The following is a 21,863-nucleotide window of genomic DNA, read 5'->3' on the forward strand; positions in this document are numbered from 1 at the left end:
TCTTCTACTCTACTGTTGGCGCTCTCGCCGGCGCCGTATTTGCACAACATGCCTACAGTGAGTGCGGCCAACATTGCCACAGTATGCACAATATTGCTACAGTCCAACATTCACGAGCCACACGTTATCTGTCATGAATCAAACACCCTGTCGTCCTGTGTCCGTGCTAGTTCTGACGTCTGGTATGTATTGTTTGACAACAGTGGAGATAAGAACTATCATCAATCATTTCTAGTTACTGCCAAATTTCAGGTCATTTGAGCTCTACCAGAAATCGTTCTCAACCTTGTTCACAATCCTGGCTTCCATTAGCACCTGTAAGGTACACCGGGGAAAGATGAAACGGGAAGTTTAAGATTATTTGAATCAAAAACTATGTGCTACATATGGTGCTGTATGGCAATCAAATTCATCATTTAAAAACATCATGTTTACCCGCTGTTTCATCTTACCCCATCCGTTTCAACTTGCCCCGGTGTACCTCAAATGCTGGATAACAATTTGTAATTTTGTAACTTGTAGTTTATTAACAATACGATACCCTGTTGGCAGTGATACCATAGACTTAATAGCTCATTATTACCGAGAAACATAAATTGTATGATTTTTACTAGCAAAAACTGTTTTCAAATAACAGCAAATTTACTGTATTTTATTGTTATAGGATTAATAAATATAAAAACGTTCATTTTTATCCGGGTATCTAAATATTGTGGTGGAAAATTTTCAATCATTTTTCAGTGCATGTGCTGCACGCATTTTATTTCCACTGGACGCGGCGCAGTCCCCGCGGCCGACGACACGCACACAAACGCGTAAATCTGACACTTTTTGACAGTCGATCGCTCGCGAACCGTCATCATCGTCGTCTCGGAGTTTCTGTGCGAAAAATTTTGTCATCATCCGTGTTCCGCGGCGATTGTCCGCAGGTTTTTCCATCAGAACCTCCCCCAAAGTAGGTGGTAGCCTTTATTCGTTCGATCCGCCGCCGCTGCACGGTTTCGCGTTCCGTTCCGGTTCGGTGTGTCCGACGCGTCGCGAGTGAAATTTCGGGTCTGTTTTTGGGGCGCCAAGGAAAATCTGCATCATCGCGGTCGGGGGGCAGCCAGCAGATTTGATAAGCGAGAAAGTAGTGTCATCATCAGCACTGGTACTGTAGGCAGGCCAGCCTGCTTCGGAGCAATATTTGTGGAAGGAAAAGTGGTGGCCAAGGGAATCGTTCCGGAAGGGGAAACGAGTGATGACACTGGATTCTAGCGTACTGCCGTCGGAGCTGGTCACAACCGCTCAGCCGCTGGTGGGACTGTCCGGATTGGATGTGCAGCGAAATGCCACCCACAAGACGATTTGGGATGCGTTCAACAACAGCAAGAAACCGGAAAGGTGAGGATGCGATTTTGTGATGGAGGGGAAGAGAAGTGGATAAATCTTGAATAGATATTCAGATTCTATTCTCGCTTCGATCTGGGTTAAATTTAAGATGCAATAACCATGATTGCTATTCAAAGGTTCTTTCCTAAATTCGATTCCTTGTCGGTCAAGGATGTTTTCGTAAAGGTAATTTGCTTGACTTTCTAGGGTATACAGTATCTTCGTGCCTGCCACACGATAATGCATGCAAAATGGTCATTAGCAGAGGAATCTCTCAGCTAATAAGTGTGGAAGTGCTCAAAGAACTCAAGCTGAGAAGCGGGCTTTGTCTCATTTGGGCGTTACGCTAATGAAAAGAGAGTGTAGGAAAGCTTACAGGGAGAACCTGTACTCGATATTTAGAGATTATTCGTAAATTACTGAATAGATTTTTCGCGATTGCCAAAGATTCCTGGAGAATACCTTACTGAAATCAAAATTCAATTATTTCAAAAGAATTTATATTTGTAGAAATCAGACAAGATTTCTAATAGAATTCTCCAGAAACATTGTGGTAATCCCAATTGGTATTCTCGAATATGTATATGAAATACGCAAGCACTTTTACGAACAACTCAAATCATGTGTTTATTATCTCTACTCACATCACGCTCCCGAACGTTGACAGTTCTCGCCAGGCCCGCACTCCCCATAATTCAGTATTATTTATTCAGGGTTGGTCCAAGGCACCACATCTCCCCTTTTAACAAAATAAGAAATCAAAGCTGGTAATCAATAAATTTCGATGGCAACTTCCTGGCACGCTGTTTCCTCTCAGGAGACTGGTTAGGCGATTTCCTGGCAAGTACCTGGACAGGCGGCTCCTCTGCCTCGAATCCTGCGAAATCCTCTTCTGAAGTGTCATCCTCTGCTTCCTGGAAATCTGTACATCCAGCAACCCCAATTTGTTCAGTATCCACTGGGGCAGCTGAGGGCGTTTGAGTATTCTCAGGAATCCTTTTCAAATGTGCCACATTCCGGTCGTACGATCTACCATTTTCCGGATCCTCAATCGTCACTCGCGGTCCCGAACGATCAATCACCTTGAATTCCTTCGAGCCGAATGTCGTTTGCAGTTTGTTCCCTGGCAGAAGATTTTTCATCAACACCTTATCCCCAAGATCAATGGATGAACTCCTTGCTCCTCTGCGCGAATCTTCATTCTCCTTCCCCTTTTGTTTCTGCAATCGGTCTCTGTCTGCCACTTCAGATGTTGTTGGAGTTGTTTCGATATCCTGCAAAGTTGGAATTTTTGATCTAATTGTTCTGCCGTGCATGAGCTCCGAAGGTGTGCGTCCTTTGGTGGAATGCGGAGTGGTGTAGTACATCACCAGATAATCTTGAAGGTCCTGATGCCAATCTCTTCCGAGCGCATTGCTGATTTGCAGTCGTTTAAGCAGAGACCTATTCTGCCTTTCGACCAAACCATTCTCCTGTGGCCAATATGGAGTCGAGTGGTTCAAATGGATACCGTGTTTGCGACTGTATTCCTCCAGTTCAAGTCCCACGAATTGTTTCGCGTTGTCTAAAGTAATTGTTCGCGGGTAGCCCAAACGAGTAAAGATGGTGTTGAGCCGGTTAACAGTTTCCTTGGCGGTAATCTTATTCATTACTTCCACTTCTTTGTAACGGCTATAATAATCGATGACCACCAAAAGGTACACTCCGCTCGGCATTGGTCCCAGAAAGTCAATCGCTATGTCAACCCAAGGTTTACTTGGCATTGGTCGTCGGGACATTGGTTCAGGTTTGGTTGGCAGAGACACTAAACGGCATCCTTCACAATGCGTAACTCGATTCGTGACCTCGCGATCCATTCCGGGCCACCAAACCCGGTCTCTGAGACGCCGTTTCATGACCGACTCGCCCGGATGGCCTTCGTGAGCTAGATCTAACATCCTTGAGCGGAGCTTCAACGGTACAACCAATTTATCACCGCGAACCAGCAACTCTCCCACCAATCCTAACTCACTTTTGAACGGTACGTATGGTTTGACCTCCAGCTCGTCCCAAGATCCTGACTGCAGACACCGCTTTACTGCTACCAATGTCGCATCGCCTTCCATCGACTCCTCTAGCTCCTGAACATCGATTGCTGCCGACTCCATAACTGCCAGCACCATAAACTTGTTTTCGGCATCAAATTCTTCGATGGTGTCATCAACAACTAGTCGAGGCAGCGGATCAGCAATATTGCTTGAGCCTTTGCGATACTTTACAGTGAAAGAGAAGGATTGCAAGCGAAGCACCCATCGCTCTATTCTAGAACAAGGTCTGGAAGATGGTTTAAATATCGCTTCGAGCGGCTTGTGATCCGTTTCCAGTTCGAAGGTACGGCCAAGTAAATAGCAAGAAATACGCTCAACTACCCAAACCAATGCGAGAGCCTCCTTCTCAGTTTGGCAGTATCTGCGTTCAGTTGGTGTAAGGCTTTTGCTTGCATAGGATATTGGGCGAGGGGCGTCATCGGTAGAATCTTCGAACTGGATCAGAACGGCACCGAGAGCCACTGGGGAGGCATCAGCAATTACACGCGTCCGTAGGGAGTTATCAAAAAATCGCAGTAGCTTGACATTTGCAATCATACACTTCAGCTTATCGAAAGCTTGTTGTTGATCGCTTCCCCATTCAAATTTCACTCCAGAGTGTGTAAGTTCTCGTAGAGGCGCAGTCGTGGTAGCAAGATCCGGTAGGAAACGTCCTACATAGGTCACGAGTCCAAGGAAGCTTCTTAATTCCTCCTGACTACTAGGTGGGCGGAATTTTGTTAGTGCTTCGATTTTGTTATTCGAAGGCTGAATACCATCGGACGAGATCGTGTGACCCAAAAAATCCAACGATGTCACCTTGAATACACATTTGTCCTTGTTCAACAGTACCCCGTATTCACGTAGCGTGCCGAGAACGATTCTCAGCGCTTCATCGTGTTCTTCTTTCGTTCTTGTGAATATCATGATGTCATCAATGAAATTGACAGCGAACTTACTACAGCGGCTGAGAATCTGCTCGAGGATACGTTGAAAAATCTCTGGTGCTATGACTATTCCGTACATGAGGCGTTTATACCGAAATAACCCCATGTGGGTGATGAAGGTGGTTATGAAGCGGCTTTTCTCATCCAGTTCAACTTGATGAAAAGCCTCTTTTATGTCCAGCCTACTGAAAAATTTAGCTGAAGCAAATCGCGGAAGGAAATCCTCAATCGTTGGCATCATATGTCGCTCTCGGAGAATAGCAGAATTTGCCCTACGCATATCTACACACAGGCGCAAATCTCCGTTGTCTTTCACCACCGTGACTAACGGAGACACCCATTGGCACCCACCTTCAACCCGCTCTATAATGTCATTCGCCAGCAAAGAATTCAATTTCTCTTCTATCCTGGACGTGAGTGCAATTGGTGGTCGTCGAGGATGCTGACAAACCGGTGAAACCGAATGATCAATGGGAATACTAACCTTTACCCCTTTGATCTTGGGAAACGGGTGCTTTGCGGTGACCTCTAGCATGGACACTCCGTGGGAACTAGGCAAACCAACAAATAACACCCCTAAGTCGGTGGCAGTTGTCCGGCCCAACAAACATTGCTGCCCACCTTTCACTACGTAAAAGGTAGTGTCCTTCTCGTAAACATGATTCGCATCTTCGATTTCCACCAGTGTTTGAAACTTGCCCAATATTGTTAACGGTTGTGCTTGATCACCGTACGGTAGAAAAACCTCGTCACACTCCTTCTGTTGATTCCAGACTTTAGCACTGTTTGCTTTCAGATATTCCCACGATTTTTCATCGATTATGTTCTTTTTGCACCCCGAGTCAACTAAAACTTGCAACAATACTCCCCCGACTTTCAGCCATAGCAGTTCGTCCCCGTCGCTAATGCGAAATATGAAATTCTTGTCGAAACCTCGGTCCGAACACACATTCTCTTTTCGATCATCATCACGTGTGCGTACCTCGACCTCCCGAACACGTTCTGGCTGAAACCGCTTGCCGCCGCGGGTGGGTCCATCGTATTTACGTTTAACGGGAAAATTCGTGCGGCACTGGGTGGCGAAATGCCCAACTCGCTTACATTTGTTGCACTCTTTCCCTTTTGCTGGACAGGAAACATCCGTCCCGTAGTGCCCTCTGCGTCCACATCGCGTGCATTCCTTTGGATTGAATTGCTGAATTCTGCTCACACCACTGGACGATTCGTAACCGTGGTTCGTGGCCGCTGGGAAACTTTCCGAGCCGGTTGTTGGAATACTCATGGACCGGGCTTGCTGCTTCACGGACTCGTATGTTGATACAATTTTGGTCACTTCATCCAAGCTCAAGGAATCACGTTGGAGCAGTTGCTCTTTAAGGTCACTTGGTGCGAAAAGGATCACTTTGTCAATCACACTGATTGATCTACTCTCTGCCGCCGATTTTCCAAAATCACATTTATTCGCCTGGTCTTGGCAGCGCAGCATAAACTTTTCGAGGCTTTCTTCGGAACTGGGCTTCAAAAGCCAAAACCGATTCCGTTCGAAGGTATCGTGCTGTTTAGGTGAAAAATACGAGTCCAGTTTCTCGATCGCAACCGCATATGGATCGATGGTTTTTTCGGTGTCCTCGCTTACGTCAGCACCCGGTATTGATGCAAACACCTCTTGGAGATCAGGTCCGCCTTTCGCCAGCAAAATATCCCGAATACGCGTTTTGTCAGTTTCCTTCGTAGCGGATATTATGTAGCCGAAATTCCTCTTATATTTGATCCATTCGTCGCGAATGACGTTCCGCGGTAGGGATTTGAACTTAAACTGCGGAATATCCCACTTCTCCATCGTGTCAGTCGTAAAATCCTAAAAGGATCCAATTACTGTAGTAATGTGTATTACAAATTTCCAAATTAACTTACCAGTCAATCAGTTTGTTGTCAATTTTGCTACTTCCGAAGTTCTCTCGCCCCCGGACATCTACCTTCCTTGCAGATTCCGAATTGGAGCCGCCACCTCGCAATGGCTTCGTTAATCGACTCATCAGAGCCTCTACCCCCTGGTAGATAGTTTCGCTTCCGAGCCGCCAATTTCGAATGGCTTTCAAACCCGCTGACTAGCAGCTGCCACTCACCAGTGACTTTGTTTCCGCTGTTTACAACAGCTACTGCGCTTTGACAGTATCGAATCACGCTGTTTTAGTTTCAGCCGCTACGCTTCGGTAGCTTGAACCCGCTGCTCATTTAGCAGCTACTACTGGCGTAGTTTAGTTTATCTGGGAATCAAACAAGGACATAACCTCAACTTAATGACAAAAACAAAGAATCTTTTTTTTTCATGTTTTAGCATTTGTTTACTCTTACCTTTTACCTCCTTCTGAAGAATATTCTCCTCCGTCGCCAAATGTGGTAATCCCAATTGGTATTCTCGAATATGTATATGAAATACGCAAGCACTTTTACGAACAACTCAAATCATGTGTTTATTATCTCTCTACTCACATCACGCTCCCGAACGTTGACAGTTCTCGCCAGGCCCGCACTCCCCATAATTCAGTATTATTTATTCAGGGTTGGTCCAAGGCACCACAAACATTGACATGATATATGCGAGCATATTTAAAACAATTTTGTAAAGAATCCAGAAAACTCCAAAAGATTTTTTTGTACCATAATACAGTAGACGTTCGCTCGGTGCAAACGCTTTAACTGCAATGCTATTTAACTGCAAGTCCGCTAAGTGCAACAGTTTCGCAGTTATCGCACCGCCATCCGTCAAAACGAAATGTCAACAGTGATGCGATGTTTTTCGCATGCACTTTTGTTGCAGTGCGATGTTTTTCGTATGCACATTGGCTGCATTCTGCAATAACTGACAATTCTTTGGCGTCTGTCAGCTGTTGTAGTTATCGAATTTCATTCGCTAAGTAAAACGTAAACATGTTGCAGTTATCGAACGTCTACTGTATTGCTGATAATTCAAACAAAGCTTGAAGGAACATATGTCGATTTTTTAAATAAATTCTTCACAATGTTAGGTAGTCATCGGCAAAACCATAAGTAAGATTTTTTTTTGAGTTGCCTCAATAGCGTATCTACTACGAGATTCCACAAAAGTGGTGATAAGACTCCCCTGGGGCATCCATAAACACTCAATTTCTTAATCGTTGCTTGACGTATTATCGAGAAGAGATGTTGGTTTTGAGCATTTGGTAAATTCAATTGAAAATCATTGGAGATAAGTACCATGATTTCGTGCTGCTTCCAACATGACATCGAAAGACACATTGTCAAAAGCACCCTCGAAATCTAAGAAAAAAATCTAAACAGCATTGATTTTGAGTGAATGATTTCTCGATACTGTAAACAAATTTGTGTAAAAGAGTCACTGTGAATTATTAGATTGGTAGGCATGTTGGCTCACATAAAGAGGCATGTTAGCTAAATGAACATCACGGATGTGATGATTGACAATGCGTTCTACGCATTTCAGAAGAAAAACTGGCTTGTAACTCTTTGCTTCTTCATACGAAGCACAACCCATTTTTAAAATAAACTTTACAGTAATACCCCGCCGGGAATATACTCTGTAGCAAAACTGCAAACAAGTTGATTTTTCAAAAAATGTTTGATTTGATAATTTCTTCTGAAGCAACAGCAACTGCTTCAGGAAATTTCAAAGGAGCAAAGCTGTGTTTTTTTCTTTACTTAAAACGTGTTTATTTATATTCTGTTTTTGTTTGTACAGTGTTACAAGCACATGTTAAATACAATTCAATAGTTTACAATCCTACTACAATTAAAACAAAATTTTAGAACATCAACGGATAACACTTCATGATCATTTGAAAAAAACATAATTTAAAAATTCTACAAATATTCTAGATGCTAATGTTTTTTATACCTCAGTGTATGCTCTGAAAACTAGAAACTTAAAAGTATCGAAGCTAACATTTCTGAACTTTCTCCTGTTTAATAATTTTATTTTTGTTACGGTAAACCACCAACAGTTCCTTACCTTCGAGCATGTCGAAAATGTATGCTTCAAATCCTCAATTTCTTGAGGACAATAAGAACAATTTGGAGATGCACGACTGCCAAAACGAAACTGTTTTTCAGCACAAATGATTTTCTCATTGATTAGGAGAAACCATGTAACTTGATGGTCTGATGAAAGGTGTCTATCAAATACATTCTTCCAAATAACGTTCCATTTATATAGTGGATATTTCTCGACCACATGTGGCTTTGGTAGCTTATTGCACAAAAGGCCATAAACATCAGTGTAAACATGTAGAAAAGAAGAAACGTGTCGCAATCGTAAGTATCTATTGATTAGTAGAGATTTACATTTATATTCTGGCGCAATGAGACCTAAACCTCCTAGTTTTTAGGTAGACAGAGTTGATCGAATCGAATCGAAGGAGACTGTCAAAGTACTGCTCTAACGTTTTTTTGTTAACCGAAATCGTTGACGACATAAACTACCCGTCATAAGTACGGACTCACAAAAAGTATTGCAACAATATTGCATCACCCTGATTCACCTTGATATCTCCACAACCTGAGGACTTACAAAGATGCTGTCTTCAGGTAAGTTATTCAGAAGACCAAGAGCAACAACTTTTCTGAAGGCAGCATTTTTGTAGGTGTTCTGGTTTTCGAGATATCGAGGTGAGTCAGGGTGATGCAATATGCAATATGCAATTGTTGCAATACTTTTTGTGAGTCCGTACTTATGACGGGTAGTGTATGTATACCAAATACGAGATGATGCATAAGTATTTAAGAATAGCACTTTTTGTATTAAATTCAAACTTCTAAACTGACTATTCCAAAGTAAAAATTTCAAACTGTGTAAAACTTCATCGCAGTTCTTATGCATCATTGAATTGCTTTTATTGTTGTACCACAATCCAAGGATTTTTAAATTCTCGTTCTGTTCAATCAGGCAAGATATAATTATTGTTCGATCCTATTTTCATTGCCCTAGTTTTTTCATAATTAACTTTTGCTTCCGCTACTGATTCGAAATCTTCGAATATTTGCTTAACTTTGCAGAACTTTCGAATATCGTGTATGATCAAACTAATGTCGTCCGCGTAACTAACAAGCAAATCTACATCTACTTCACAAATCCTATTGAGTTTTTGTAAGAGCGGTTCAAGATATAAACAAAACAATATCATTGCTAAAGGGTCGTGTTGACGTACTGAGCTCTCAATCCTAATTGATTCAGATAAATTACCGTTAATCAGAATCCTCGAAAATGTATTTTCTTGGCTATTTTTTATAAACTCAACAAATCTGTTATTTATACCCATTTTTGACAGTGTTTTTATTGTTCGTGCAGTTGAAATTCGAAATTTTTGACACGCGAAAATCGATTTTTCTCCTGAACCGTGTGTCGAACGTACGTCGGACACAGTGCGCTGGATAGAGAGCCAGGTCCCCTGTCCAGCGCACTACGTCCGACATTAGGTTTTACGTATGAATTTTGAGAAAATTCGATTGTCCTCGGGTTTCAACCGCGACGACAATAATAAAAATCCATAGTTGACCCTATCGAACGCCTTTTCTAGATCAAATGATATAAATAATCCTTTCTTCTTTTTTAAAATAATTTCTAAAATTTTATCTTTAATTCCACATGTGGCTTCAAAAATTGTTTTTGAGCCATTAGAACACTTTTATGTATTGGACAATAATATTCCATTCAGTTTTACCAAACGATTTTTCAGAATTCTTGACACTAACTTGTAATCAAAGTTTAATAAAGTAATCGGTCTATAGCCACCTAAACTGTTATTTTCATAGTGCCACACAATCGATTCTAAAGTTATGGAGCCGATGCCAGAAAATCATAACTACAAGAAAAGACCTCAGGTTCATTCTTAGATGTAATATCCGGGGAAAACTGTACTGAATAATCATTCTAGAACTTTCTCATCGAAGGAACTGGAATCGCCTTTTGGCAAACCAAGTTCGTTTACTCGGAAATCCTTAGATTTTGCAAGGATTTAACCTTCTGCCTTACCTCAAACAGGAAACATTTGTACAAAGGTTTCTCCAGCCGAACCGTTCAGCAGATCTAAGAATTCTTGTAGGCCTTGCGAGCCGCCCTGAGAGCCTCCAATCCCGCCGAACGTCGTCTGTTCCAACTCTTCCTACATTGTTTCCTGAACTTGGCCAGATCGGAGTTCCACCAAGGGGTTCCCCTTGTGGTTTTCACAGACCGCAGAAGGCAAGCTTCTTCGAAAGCTTCCATGATGAAGCACGTTCTAGTATCAACGGCATCATCTGAATCACTTGGATTGTCAATGGATGGTGAGTATCCATAAAATTTTGCTGCAACCAAATCGGTAAAGAGATCCCAGTTGGTTGACCGGGAATTCCTGAAATATAAAGTTTGCTTAGTAACGTGTAAATGTTCTAAAGAGATTAGCGATGATCAGATAAAGATTCTTCATCTGCCACATGGTGAATTTGTGACTAATTCTGCTAGAGCATAGCGTTGTGTCTAACATTTCTTCTACCAAATACAATGAAGGTTAGATGGTTGTTTAGTCTATGTTAATTAATCCAAAATCTGTACTACTTAAATATTCCATCAAACTGGAGCCTCTCGAGACAATATCTGAAGAACTACCTCAGATGATATGGTGAGCATTTGCATCACTACCAACAATTAGCGGAATGCCTTTTGAAGTACAGTAAATATGCGATGACTTGTTTGAAAGCATCCATAAGGAATGGTTCATCATGCGGTAAATAAACCGAACAAAAGGCGTATTTCCTATTACATCAATTGTGATAGCGTTACATCTCTGGTGTTTAGTCCAGATATGAGTAACGAAAATTGCGTTGTTGACAAGCATACATGCTCGAGGCATGACACGCGAGTTTGCCATTTCATTTTTGCTGAAAATAGCAAACACCAAGTCCATGCACAAGGTAAGATAGATAGAAATTTCCCTTACGAAAGTGCGGTTCTTGAACTAAAGCCAATTTGGCTGTACCATTTTGTATATGTCTGCAAAGATAGCTCTGAGCTAACCGTAGCCACTAACCAAACTAGGCAACCCTTTTTTTAATGATAGTCAATTATGGCTCAGCTTGCTGTGCGTTCATTCCCTTTCAAACCCTTTAGTCGAGTAAACAACTTTGTGTAAAAGAGTCACGGTGGACTTCCCAGATTGGTAAGCATGTTGGTTCACATGAAAAGGCACGTTGGCCAGATGAACATCACGGATGTGATGATCCACAATGCGTTCTAAGCATTTCAGAAGGAAAGAGGTCAAACTGATAGGTCTGAAAAAAGTTTAACATTCCCATGCCTCTAGGAGCTTACATTGCAGGAGAATGTTGTTCCAGTTCTTTTCAACGTGTGTAAAACATTGCCAATACGATAAATCCAGGATAAATCGTAGAAGTTGCCGCAGAATTTCTCCTAGAATTTCTCTCGGGATTCCTCTTGGAAATTTTACGCGATTCCTTGCGGTGTTCCTTTTGGGACTTCCCCTGGAGATCTTTCCAGAATTCCTTTCAAAGTTGCTAAAGGAGTTATTCCTAGGATTTCTACTTGAGTTCCTTCAAGGAATCCATAACTTTCCATCAATCGCACGGTTAAGCACCACCATCAGCACAACGCCAACAATGATATGTATAAAAAGCGAGATTTTTTCAACGTGACATAAAACAACGCGATCACTCGAGAGTTAAGGAGTTTTTCATGAGTTTTCTGGAAGAGCTCCTCACGAGGGTTTTTTTAGTTTTCCCTGTAATATCTTCAAGAAATTCCTGTGAGCTTTCTTCTAGAGTTCCTTCCTGCTTTTCTACAGGAGTTTCAGTACAAAATGCAACAGTGCGATCATTCGAGTGTTAAGGACATCCAAACAGGGAATTCTGAAATCCCAGGAATGTTGAGAGCAGCTTCTGGCGAAATTCCGTGAGGAAATCTAAGAGAAATATCGGAAAACTATCGGTGAAAATCCCGAGATAAACAATTGAATAACTTCTGCAGAAATTGAAAAAGAAACACTTGCAGAATACCCAGGAACAACTCTCAGAAATCTTGTGAGATGTTTGCTTAATTTTTGGGGAAATTTCGGCATAGTTTCTAAAAGGATATAATTTTAAGAAAATTTGGGCTGTTTCCCAAATTTCCCTTAAAAACCAGGAAAACTCAGGGAATTTTATTTTGAGTTATGAGTAGACACCTTGATCTATTACAGAACAGTAATGTGTTGTTATTTTCAGCCAGGGCTAAACATCCTAATTAATTACGCAAAAGCAATTCCAGTAACAGGTTCTTTTTTTCAATTCATTGCAGCGAGTCAATCCAGTACAAACTGCTTCCAGCAAACTACGAGTTCCCGGTATCGAAACCGACACGACAGTCCTACGAATGGTACCAACCCAAGGGTATCCTCAAACGAAACTGGATGCTGAAGCATCTGCATGTCCTCCCGGCAGTAGTGGTTCTCTTCCAGGATCTGGAATGGAACGATCCCCAGTGGAGCGAAAAGCAACGGGATTGCGCCTCCATAATTCAATCACTGAAACATTCCCTGCAAGGTCGTCACACCCGGCTAGCGGTTGTTCTGCTTCAAAAGGGTGCCGCACTTCCACCACAAAGTGATGACCTCTTGGCTTCCGAACGAGCCGCCCATCTAACGAACAATTGCGACATCAACGCCAAAATGCTGTTTGTTTTAACTCACAACGATCACCTGATGGGCCAGATCCTACGGTTACAATCGGCCTTCCTCGAACTGGCCCAATCCTGCTACACGCAAATAATGAAGCAAATCCGCTCGCACAAGGATCAGCTGACAGAGAACCACAAGATGCTCAAAATTCGGCATCTGTTCAAGTTGGGATTTATCTCGGAGCTCAAACTGGACCAACTGAATGCCCTGAAGCACTACCGGCAAACCTACGCCAACCTGGACGAACTCCGGATCGTCGACACGAACTGTCTCGAAATCAAAACCATAGCAGGTTTCGTCAACTACAAAATCTGTCGGCTGTACTTCAAGGTCAACGCCCCGAAGGATTCCATCTCGCACTTCAAAACCCACATCAACAAGTACCGGAGCCGGGCCGGGTTCAAGGAGTTGGTGTTCGAGCACTGGGCCTGGCTAAGCGTGCAGTACAGTGCCTTTGGGGAGCTGTTTTGCGAGGCCGTAAAAAATGGGCTGGCTCCGCTGCAGACGCAACACCCGGGAATCTACTTCCACAAGGCAGCCGAATACATCGGCAAGCGGAAGGAAGCATTCATGCAGTGTACGGCTCTGGGGCCGCCGCCGACGACGACGATCGGCGGTGACGGGCAACCGGCAGGACCGGATGGCAAAGTAAGTGATTTTTTTTGTGCCTATTCTTTCCAATTGACTTACTTTAGAGAACTATCAAAATGTGGGTCATCAGTTGTTTAGAAATTTTTATTACCACGCTAAGTGTAACCGGCACAGCCTCAACCCAGAAAATAATAATCAAAATTCCATCTTTTTGCATCATCGTAATCCTGCGCCATTTAAGAAACATGTATTGAAAATCGATTGGAATTGCATACAGCTTCTGCTGAGAACCAGGCGAATACATTTGTTCCACATTTTTAACTTCTTCCGGTTCCGTTTTGCTTCCAGATTGGCTGTGTGTCATGTCTTTGTTGCGAGTTGAGTCTGAGAACCTCAACAAGACAGCAACATTCTAGTTGTTCAGAATAAGGACCACATCTTGTTGGATTTCATGGTTCCGAATTCCTTTTCTAATGTGATTCGTGTTTTTCAGTGACGATTAAAAACTACTTCTTTGTTCTTCAGCCGTTTCAATCTTCTTTATTTACTTTTGGTCATCTTCAAAAGCAAGCAAGATAGCGACGATGGTACGATTTTCAACAAAAAAAATTGAGAATTTCGATAGGATTTTTTTATATTCTCAGGGGTTTCTTTTGGAATTTCTGATTCCTTCGGGAATTTATCCAGGTATTCACTATGGAATGTTTTTAGGAATACCTCCAGAATTTTTTCAAGGGATTCCTCCGAAAATTCCTTTAACTGTTCCTCTGGAAATTTCTCCTTCACATATTTCTTCTAGAATCCACAGGGCCAGAGGGTTTCCACTAAAATTCCTCTAGCAAATAATATGTTAGCTTACCTAGTGATTGCTCAATAAATTCCTGCAGGGAGTTTTTTTTTGGAATCCCTCCAATAATTCCGTCGCAAACTGTTTCAACAGATTATTTTTTGATTCAGGAAATTCTTCACAGCATCCCTTCGAAAATCTTCCAGGGAGTGCTTGTGGAATCCCTCTGAGGTTTTCCTTCGGAGATTCTTTCGGGAATTACTCCAGGAATAGTTTCGGAAACAACTCCTGTGATCTCTTCGGGAATTGCTCCAGTGAGTTCTTGGAAATCATTTCAACGATTTCTTCAAGATTCATTTAAGGATTATTTCGGGAACTCCTCTAATGGTTCTGTTGGGGATTCCTTAATTGATTTTTTTACAAGTTTGTTCAGGGATTCAACACTTTTCCGGGAATTTCTAGGGTATTAATCCCCCAGCGATTCCCTCGGAGATTCTTAATAGAAAACGCGTCTATTCAAGTTAGAGTCGTAACAGAGAATGATTTTATTAACGTGATAACAATAACGCCTACTGTGATAACATTCCTCCTTAAGCGGAATTTCATATTACACCTAGTTGCTTCCTGTCTTCAATTAACTTTGAGCCAGGTTGCGCCTTTGTTAGAATATCCGCAGCTTGAAAATTGGAGGGAACATGTTCTAGTTTCATTGACTTCAGTTCTAGTTGTTCTCGGATGAAATGGTGTCTGATGTCAATGTGTTTAGTTCTTGCCGAGTATCCGATTTCCTTCTCAGCCAAGCTGATTGCACTTTTGTTGTCGCATTTGATGGTTAGCGGATCGGCAATTCCTAAAAGCTCGTCCAAGAATCCTTTCCACCAGATGACTTCCTGATTTGCCGATGATAATGCCTTATATTCCGCTTCTGTTGTTGAAAGAGCAACGGTTGAGAACTCCATGTGACTGCTCCACCGCTCTGAAGAAAGACATAGCCACTGTAGGAACACCGAGTTTCGGAGTCGTTACCCCAATCCGCATCACTATAGCCAGAAAACTTGGAATCACCAGTCTTCCTGTACGTCATCTTGCCAGTTTTGGAAACACGGAGGTCTCGAAGTATTCGTTTTACCGCTGTCCAATGAGCAAATCCAAGATCACTGTAATAGCTACTCATCGCACTAACTGCATGGCTAATATCAGGTCTTGTACATTGTGCAATGAACTGTAGTCCTCCTACCAGCTCACGGAATGGATTCTTTCGCATCTTCTCTCTTTCGGCATCATCTTTAGGACACATTTCTTTGGAAAGTCGTTGATTCGCATTAAGAGGAGTAGAAACTGGGTTACAATCCTTCATATTAAACTTCTCCAATAGTTCGTCAATGTACCGTTCTTGATCGATAGAAACAGCATCTTTTGATTTGATCACGCGCAGCCCGAGAATCTGTTCTGCCTTTCCTAAGTCCTTCATTTTGAATTCTTCGCTAAGCTGGCGCTTTACATCTTCAATCATCTTCTCGTCATTTGCGAAAATTAGAAAGTCGTCTACGTACATAGTGTTGGGAGTGCGACATCTGTCTCCCTATCTATGGGCGGCAATGTAAAGAGACACTTGACAATAGATTTGCATAATACAGTTCACTGTAAGAGTCCGTGTAATAAACATCGCTGTATCGTACGTACGTCGTTTTCCACTGTTTATGCGTTATACCGAAAGTTCCCCGGATCGGTTCCCTTGTTCCGTCGTCGGTATAGATTCCGCTGCACGACCAGTCCGTCGTGGTCCACCTCGCTCTACACACAGCAATTATAATCAGTTTGTCTTAAATTTTCCGATAATACACACACGCATCATATTTGAATCGTACAATCCAGGAGCGAGCGAGGTGCTTAATGTTCAATGGAAAGCTAGGAAAACAGTTTTGGGCGAAAGCGGCATCAAAGGCTGCCTATCTTGGATTGTGCGATTCATACGTTCCGCTAAGCCATTCTGCTCCGGGTTATGAGGAACGGTGGTTTCGTGTCGAATTCCATATTCTTTCAGATAGTCTTCGAACTGCTTGTTAACAAACTCTTTTCCATTATCGGTCCGGAAACATTTCAACTTTCGACCTGTTTGAGTTTCGGATTCTGCTTTATACTGCTTGAATACTTCGAACGCTTCAGTTTTTCGATTTCAGAAAGTATATCGACACCATCATCAATGAATGTCACGAAAAATTGGCTGCCTCCAATTGACGTCTTCGCCAATCGATCCAAGTCTGAATGAACCACTTCAAGAATTTCATTTGCTCCGCTTGATACCTTCAACGTTCAGATGACCCAATCGTCTATGCCATAGCTCCAGATTAGATGGACGTACTACGAAAGCACTGGATTGTCAAAATTGGTTAAGCTTGTATAAACCATCCGCTTCGCGACCAGTGGCAATTATCGTTCCAGTTGATTCGTGCTTCACTACACACGACCGGCTCGTGAAAGTAACGTTGTAGCCCTTCTTACAAATTCGACTTACGGAAAGTAGATTCTCAGCCAGGTCTGGAACACATAATACATTTGATACATCTAGCGTAGAACACTCACCATTCACATCGGCTTCGATTTCTATGGACCCTGAGGCTACAACTGCTAGTTCTGATGCATCCGCCACATAAATTGATTGCGAAACTTCCCCGGCATCGATCAGTGCTCCTCTCGTTCTACACATACGATCACCTGCTTCTGATTCAAGGATCCATTCTTCTGGAATCGATGAACTGCCAGTAACGCTGCCTTCCGGTGTCTTGAACTCTTTTCATCTCTGACGTGCTTCTGTTTCGATTGGCCTTGACAATCCGATGCATAATGTCCGAATTTCTCGCACTTGTAACACTGGATGCTGAATTTATCCTTCTTCTTCATTGCCTTCTTAGGACGTGCTGCCAAAGCACCGCTCGCATTGCCGGAACTGGAGCCATCGATTGTAACGTCTTGAAGAATCTTTGACTTGACCCAATCAGCTGTCCACTTCACTCCAGACGCGTCCATGCCCATCACCATGGGTTCATACCGTTTAGGAAGTCCCATCATCAGCACTAGTGATAGCCACGCATCGTTGATTGGAAACCCAATTTCTTGAAGCTTCTGGCTGGTGATCAGGATCTGATCTACGTATTCTTCGACGGAATTACATTCTTCCAGTTCCATCCGCATAAGTTTTCGCAACAAACTGATTTTACGGTATTTTCCGCTGTTTTGAAAAGCCGCTCGAAGGTTTCTCCATGCTTCTGGCGCCGTTCGAGCATTTTGAACTATGCTATAGTTGAAACCCTGATAAAAAGTATCATAAAAATACGATAAATTTTATTGTTACAACACCATTTTTTCGAAAAATATTCACCATTAAACATATTGTAATTTACACAACACACTCACCATCACCCCTATTGTTCTATACCATTCGGCAAATGGTAAATGGCACTTTTACAATAAAATATGGTGGTCGTTATGTATCTTAACCATAAAATTTTGAGAAAATTTTCATACACTTTTTCGCGAAAAACAATAGAATGTATTGTGTTTTTATGAGACATTTTTAGGGCAATTTTCAAAAGATAACAATATATCTTAATGTTTTTTTATTGTTCTTACAATACAAATACAATTAATTGAATGGCGTCAAATGAATCGTTGTTACAATAAAAATACAATAATATTTGTTGTTATTTGTAAGCAGTTTTCGCTTTTGAAAATCCATAGAATTTATATTTCCCGCTAACATTTATATCCAGCATTTACGAGCACTAACGTCCGCCAGAATGATATGCACATTTTATGATAAGAATCAAACACTCTGATGTATGTCTGGTATGTATTGCTTGGCAGCTGTTGATAAGATCTATCTTCAATCTTTTCAAATAACTGCCAAATATCACAAGTCAGACCTCAGGTCGTATGATCCATACCATAAATCGTTCACAATTCATGTGGCCATTAGTATCTGTAAATGCTGGAGAAAAATGTTACCGAGAAATATGAATTCTTTGGTTTTTCAAAGGCGAAATCTGTTTACATAAGAACAAATATTATTGCATGTTTATTTTAACATCGGTTCAATTGACCCCATTAAACTAATTGTATTTGTATTGTTATCAATGGCAGTTTACTATTTACTAGATTCCTTGAATTTATTGGAAAACATTAGAAAAACCATTGTTCATCTTTTTCTTGTCTTAACATCCTCACTTGGCTAAACCTGCTTTTCAGCTATTTTCTATAAATACTTCCTCAGTTATTCATTGAGAGCTTCCTCTGCCAACACGACTTGACGTCTGTCAGTTTTAGCGAATAACATTCGATAACCGAAACATCTACTGTACTCAAATTTAAAACGAAAACTATAAAAAATATGTCAAGTGATTTTGTATTTGATTATACAAACATGATCCAAGCAACAATAATACTTATTGTTATTCATTTGTTACAAATTGTTTTAAGTGTAATTGAGAAATAAACTCTTTTTTAATAAAAAGTCCATGAGAACTTTGCAGGCACTTTTGCAACTATTTAAAAACAACTTAAATTAATTTTTACTGATAGTAACTTTAAATTATTATAGAACTATTGAAAAACAATCGAATCAATCAGTCACTAATAATGCTAATGTTCACTTATTGTACGAACTATATGGGCTTGATTTCTATTGTAAAAAGTAACAATATATCTACTATGTGTTTTATTGTGAACAATAAAACCAGTCATTTGTTAATAATATTTACCATGTAAAGAATGGTAATTTTTTATCCGGGAACGCTCGATGCTTAAACAGATGGTTGCCAAAGCTCGCTGGGACAACTCGTCGCTGATCTGAACGCCTACGGGAGGGTCAACGGCACACCATGTTCCTTCCTTTATCATGACCATTCGCATTCCGAACGCCCATGCTGCGTAATCATTCCGGCCTTTCAGATTGTCGAAACACTGCCGACGGGAATTCTCTGCTCACTCATCCTAGTTTGCTGATTCCGGCCCGACGTCCCAGCTACTTGTTCTGAATCGCGAATTTCTTGATTAACAACACCTTGCTCGAAATTTCTTGTCACTTGACTTAAAGGAGGTCGATAACGAAACGGTGCTAAAAATAGATTTTTGTTTTGGTTTTTCGTGTTGCACGTATCAAGTATGTCAAATGCAAATGAACAGCACATGCATTTATATTACTTTAGCAATGGCTGTCAGCGTGCTGCTGCTATATGTAACTCGAATTTGATTTTAGTGGGGCCCTTTTCGACTTTAATATTGCTTCAATGAGGTGTTTAAAGTAATGCAGCATTATATTCATAATTTTAATTATCAATATATGGCAAAATTGATGCACTTAAATACGGCTTCGTGGTTACTTGGGATATTTATCATTTACCTGATGGAGAAGGGAAGGAAAAAAGATAGGACAGGGGAAAGGACAGGTAAGGGAATAGGATCGCCATACACGCAAAAGCGTACCACAATGGGTTCAAACAGCGCCCTGAGAAGGGCACTGTGATAACGCATAAAGCGTAAACTGCCTATGATCGCATAATTGTCCCATATGAATAGGAAACCCAGCAAAGATGGGACTGATATGCGATCATGGGCAGTAAAGATATCCTATAGCTCTTTACCACAGCAGGTCAAGAACAACAGAACGTCCTGAAGATTCAGGTTTCTGAAGTCAGTTTCACTTAATAAGTGTTTTCCGAATACTCGGAAACGAAGTTGCGCAAAAACTGGACAGTTACATATTAGCTATCACATGCAAATGAATCAGCTTGCTGAATGTTCGCCATTCGCCAGTTTATGGACAGTGCCTTATAAGTGTAGAATTAACATAAATTAAAATACACAATAATAAAAATTAAAAAAAACAACGCCTCATGTATAGTTGCATATTATTGCGTTATTAATTTTGTATTTTGACGAACTTTTAAGATTTTCTGGCTGGAAAAATTAGTAACATAATTTCAGAGACTCTATCCAGATTGTTTCTGTAGTAGTTCCTGGTGGTTTAACTAAACTTTTTGAAATAATTTCCAAACTGAAGGACTTCCTAAAATTGTTGCTCTGTAGGAATTTTCAATGGCATTTCTAGCGAAATTTCTAACTAAGTTCAAAGAAAATCTCCCAGCAATCACCGAAGCCATCATAGTAATAATTTTCGATAGCGGTATTTACTTACGCTAAATACCTACTTAAGCCTAAGTTAAGAATTTAGTCGGTTTGGAAGAGTTTCTGGTGAATTTGTTTGTTATAATAATCATGGAAACATATGTAGCAACTCTTAAATTTTGTGACAAAATACTGGGAGGAACTCTTTTGAAATGTTATCTATGTAAAATTAATTCAGTAAGGCTAATCCTACTTTCATAAAAACAAAAGCAAAATTGCAAATTCACTACCAGAGGACAGAATTCTCTAGATTTTTTTCAGGGGGAATGACAGTTCATTTGCTAACCGGAAAAATCCGCATTTATCCGTTGCTATCCGTCGTTAGTCGCATCTAACTGCTGCTCAGTTAGCAGCGGTTAGCGACGGTTAGGAACGGATAAATGCGCATTTACCAGTTAGGAAAGGATATGTCCTTCCCCTTGGATTTTTTAAACTGTTATATAGATAGTTCTATTTCTTGGGATTGTTACTATAACCTTGATTGAAAATCAATCGACAGAAGAACGTGTACTGGAAGAATTTTTAGCCCATAGCTTGTAGGCCTAACTATTGAAAACCCCTAGATATTTTTAAAATTTTTGAGAAAAATTTCTCAAATGAAATCGTTGCTAGTGCTCTCGTGCTAGTTAACCGTAGCCTTTCATCAATCCCCTCAAATATGTTTTTTTTTTCACAGGAGCTTCGTAGAAGAACACGAATCACTTGAAAAGCTCCTGCAGAAATTTCTCTGAGTTCTGTATTTTTTTTTTTTTTTTTTTTTTTCTAGAAGCAACTTTTGGACCAAAGATTTTCCAAGAGTTCTGCTATATTATAAATCCTCCCTGATTCAAGAAAATAAACCTACGAAATTCGAATTATGTATAATTGGCTTCTTTAACGGTGTTGAGATAATTGGATATTCTCAATCTGCATGTCAAACTGAGCCGAAATCCAAATTTTCATGAATTTTGGAGCCCGGAAACCTATTTAAAAATCAATTTGAAGTTTGTATGGGAGCGATTTGCCGAATCACCCCTCGGCGCAGTTTGTACTGGGCGGAGCTGTCAAACAGTTGCCCAGCTGTCAAAAAGTGGTTTAGAAAAAAATCTCTTTGAAATTGATTTGTAAGGACCGTAGACTTTGGCCAGACACCCCCCCCCCCCCACCAACCGCCCCACCCCCCCCCCCTCAGAGTCTACGTAGTTTATGGACAGGCCCTTACGTATTTTTGGCCGTT

The 21,863-nt window shown here is 41.1% G+C and overlaps 2 protein-coding genes across 6 annotated transcripts in view; one reads left to right on the forward strand and one right to left on the reverse strand.

Annotated features, from left to right (window-relative positions):
• Positions 1-826: 826 nt before the first annotated feature.
• LOC109623109 (trafficking protein particle complex subunit 11) overlaps positions 827-21,863 on the forward strand; it is a 59,159-nt gene continuing 38,122 nt past the window's right edge. For all 4 annotated transcript variants that reach the window (XM_062854143.1, XM_062854145.1, XM_062854144.1 and 1 more), the window contains exons 1-2: positions 827-1,383; positions 12,708-13,734. In XM_062854143.1, the coding sequence (XP_062710127.1) occupies positions 1,241-1,383; positions 12,708-13,734 (1,170 nt within the window). In that variant the 5' untranslated portion in view covers positions 827-1,240. The remainder of the gene's footprint in view (positions 1,384-12,707; positions 13,735-21,863) is intronic.
• On the reverse strand, positions 1,414-6,960 carry LOC134288660 (uncharacterized protein K02A2.6-like). Of its 2 annotated transcripts, none has more exons than XM_062854148.1 (2): positions 6,740-6,960; positions 1,414-6,651 (listed from the first exon to the last, which is right to left on the reverse strand). In XM_062854148.1, exon 2 carries the CDS (start codon positions 6,222-6,224, stop codon positions 2,130-2,132), a length of 4,095 nt encoding a protein of 1,364 aa, XP_062710132.1. In that variant the 5' UTR covers positions 6,225-6,651; positions 6,740-6,960; the 3' UTR covers positions 1,414-2,129. The 2 variants fall into 2 exon arrangements, with proteins under 2 accessions (XP_062710132.1, XP_062710131.1); XM_062854147.1 differs by having other exon boundaries at positions 1,414-6,242; positions 6,299-6,960.

Source organism: Aedes albopictus, chromosome 2, assembly GCF_035046485.1.
Source record: "Aedes albopictus strain Foshan chromosome 2, AalbF5, whole genome shotgun sequence".
NCBI lineage: Eukaryota > Metazoa > Arthropoda > Insecta > Diptera > Culicidae > Aedes > Aedes albopictus.

Bases quoted from the DNA above. Each gene is read 5' to 3' on its own strand.
- LOC134288660 (XM_062854148.1), bottom strand. From the start codon at position 6,224: ATGGAGAAGTGGGATATTCCGCAGTTTAAGTTCAAATCCCTACCGCGG.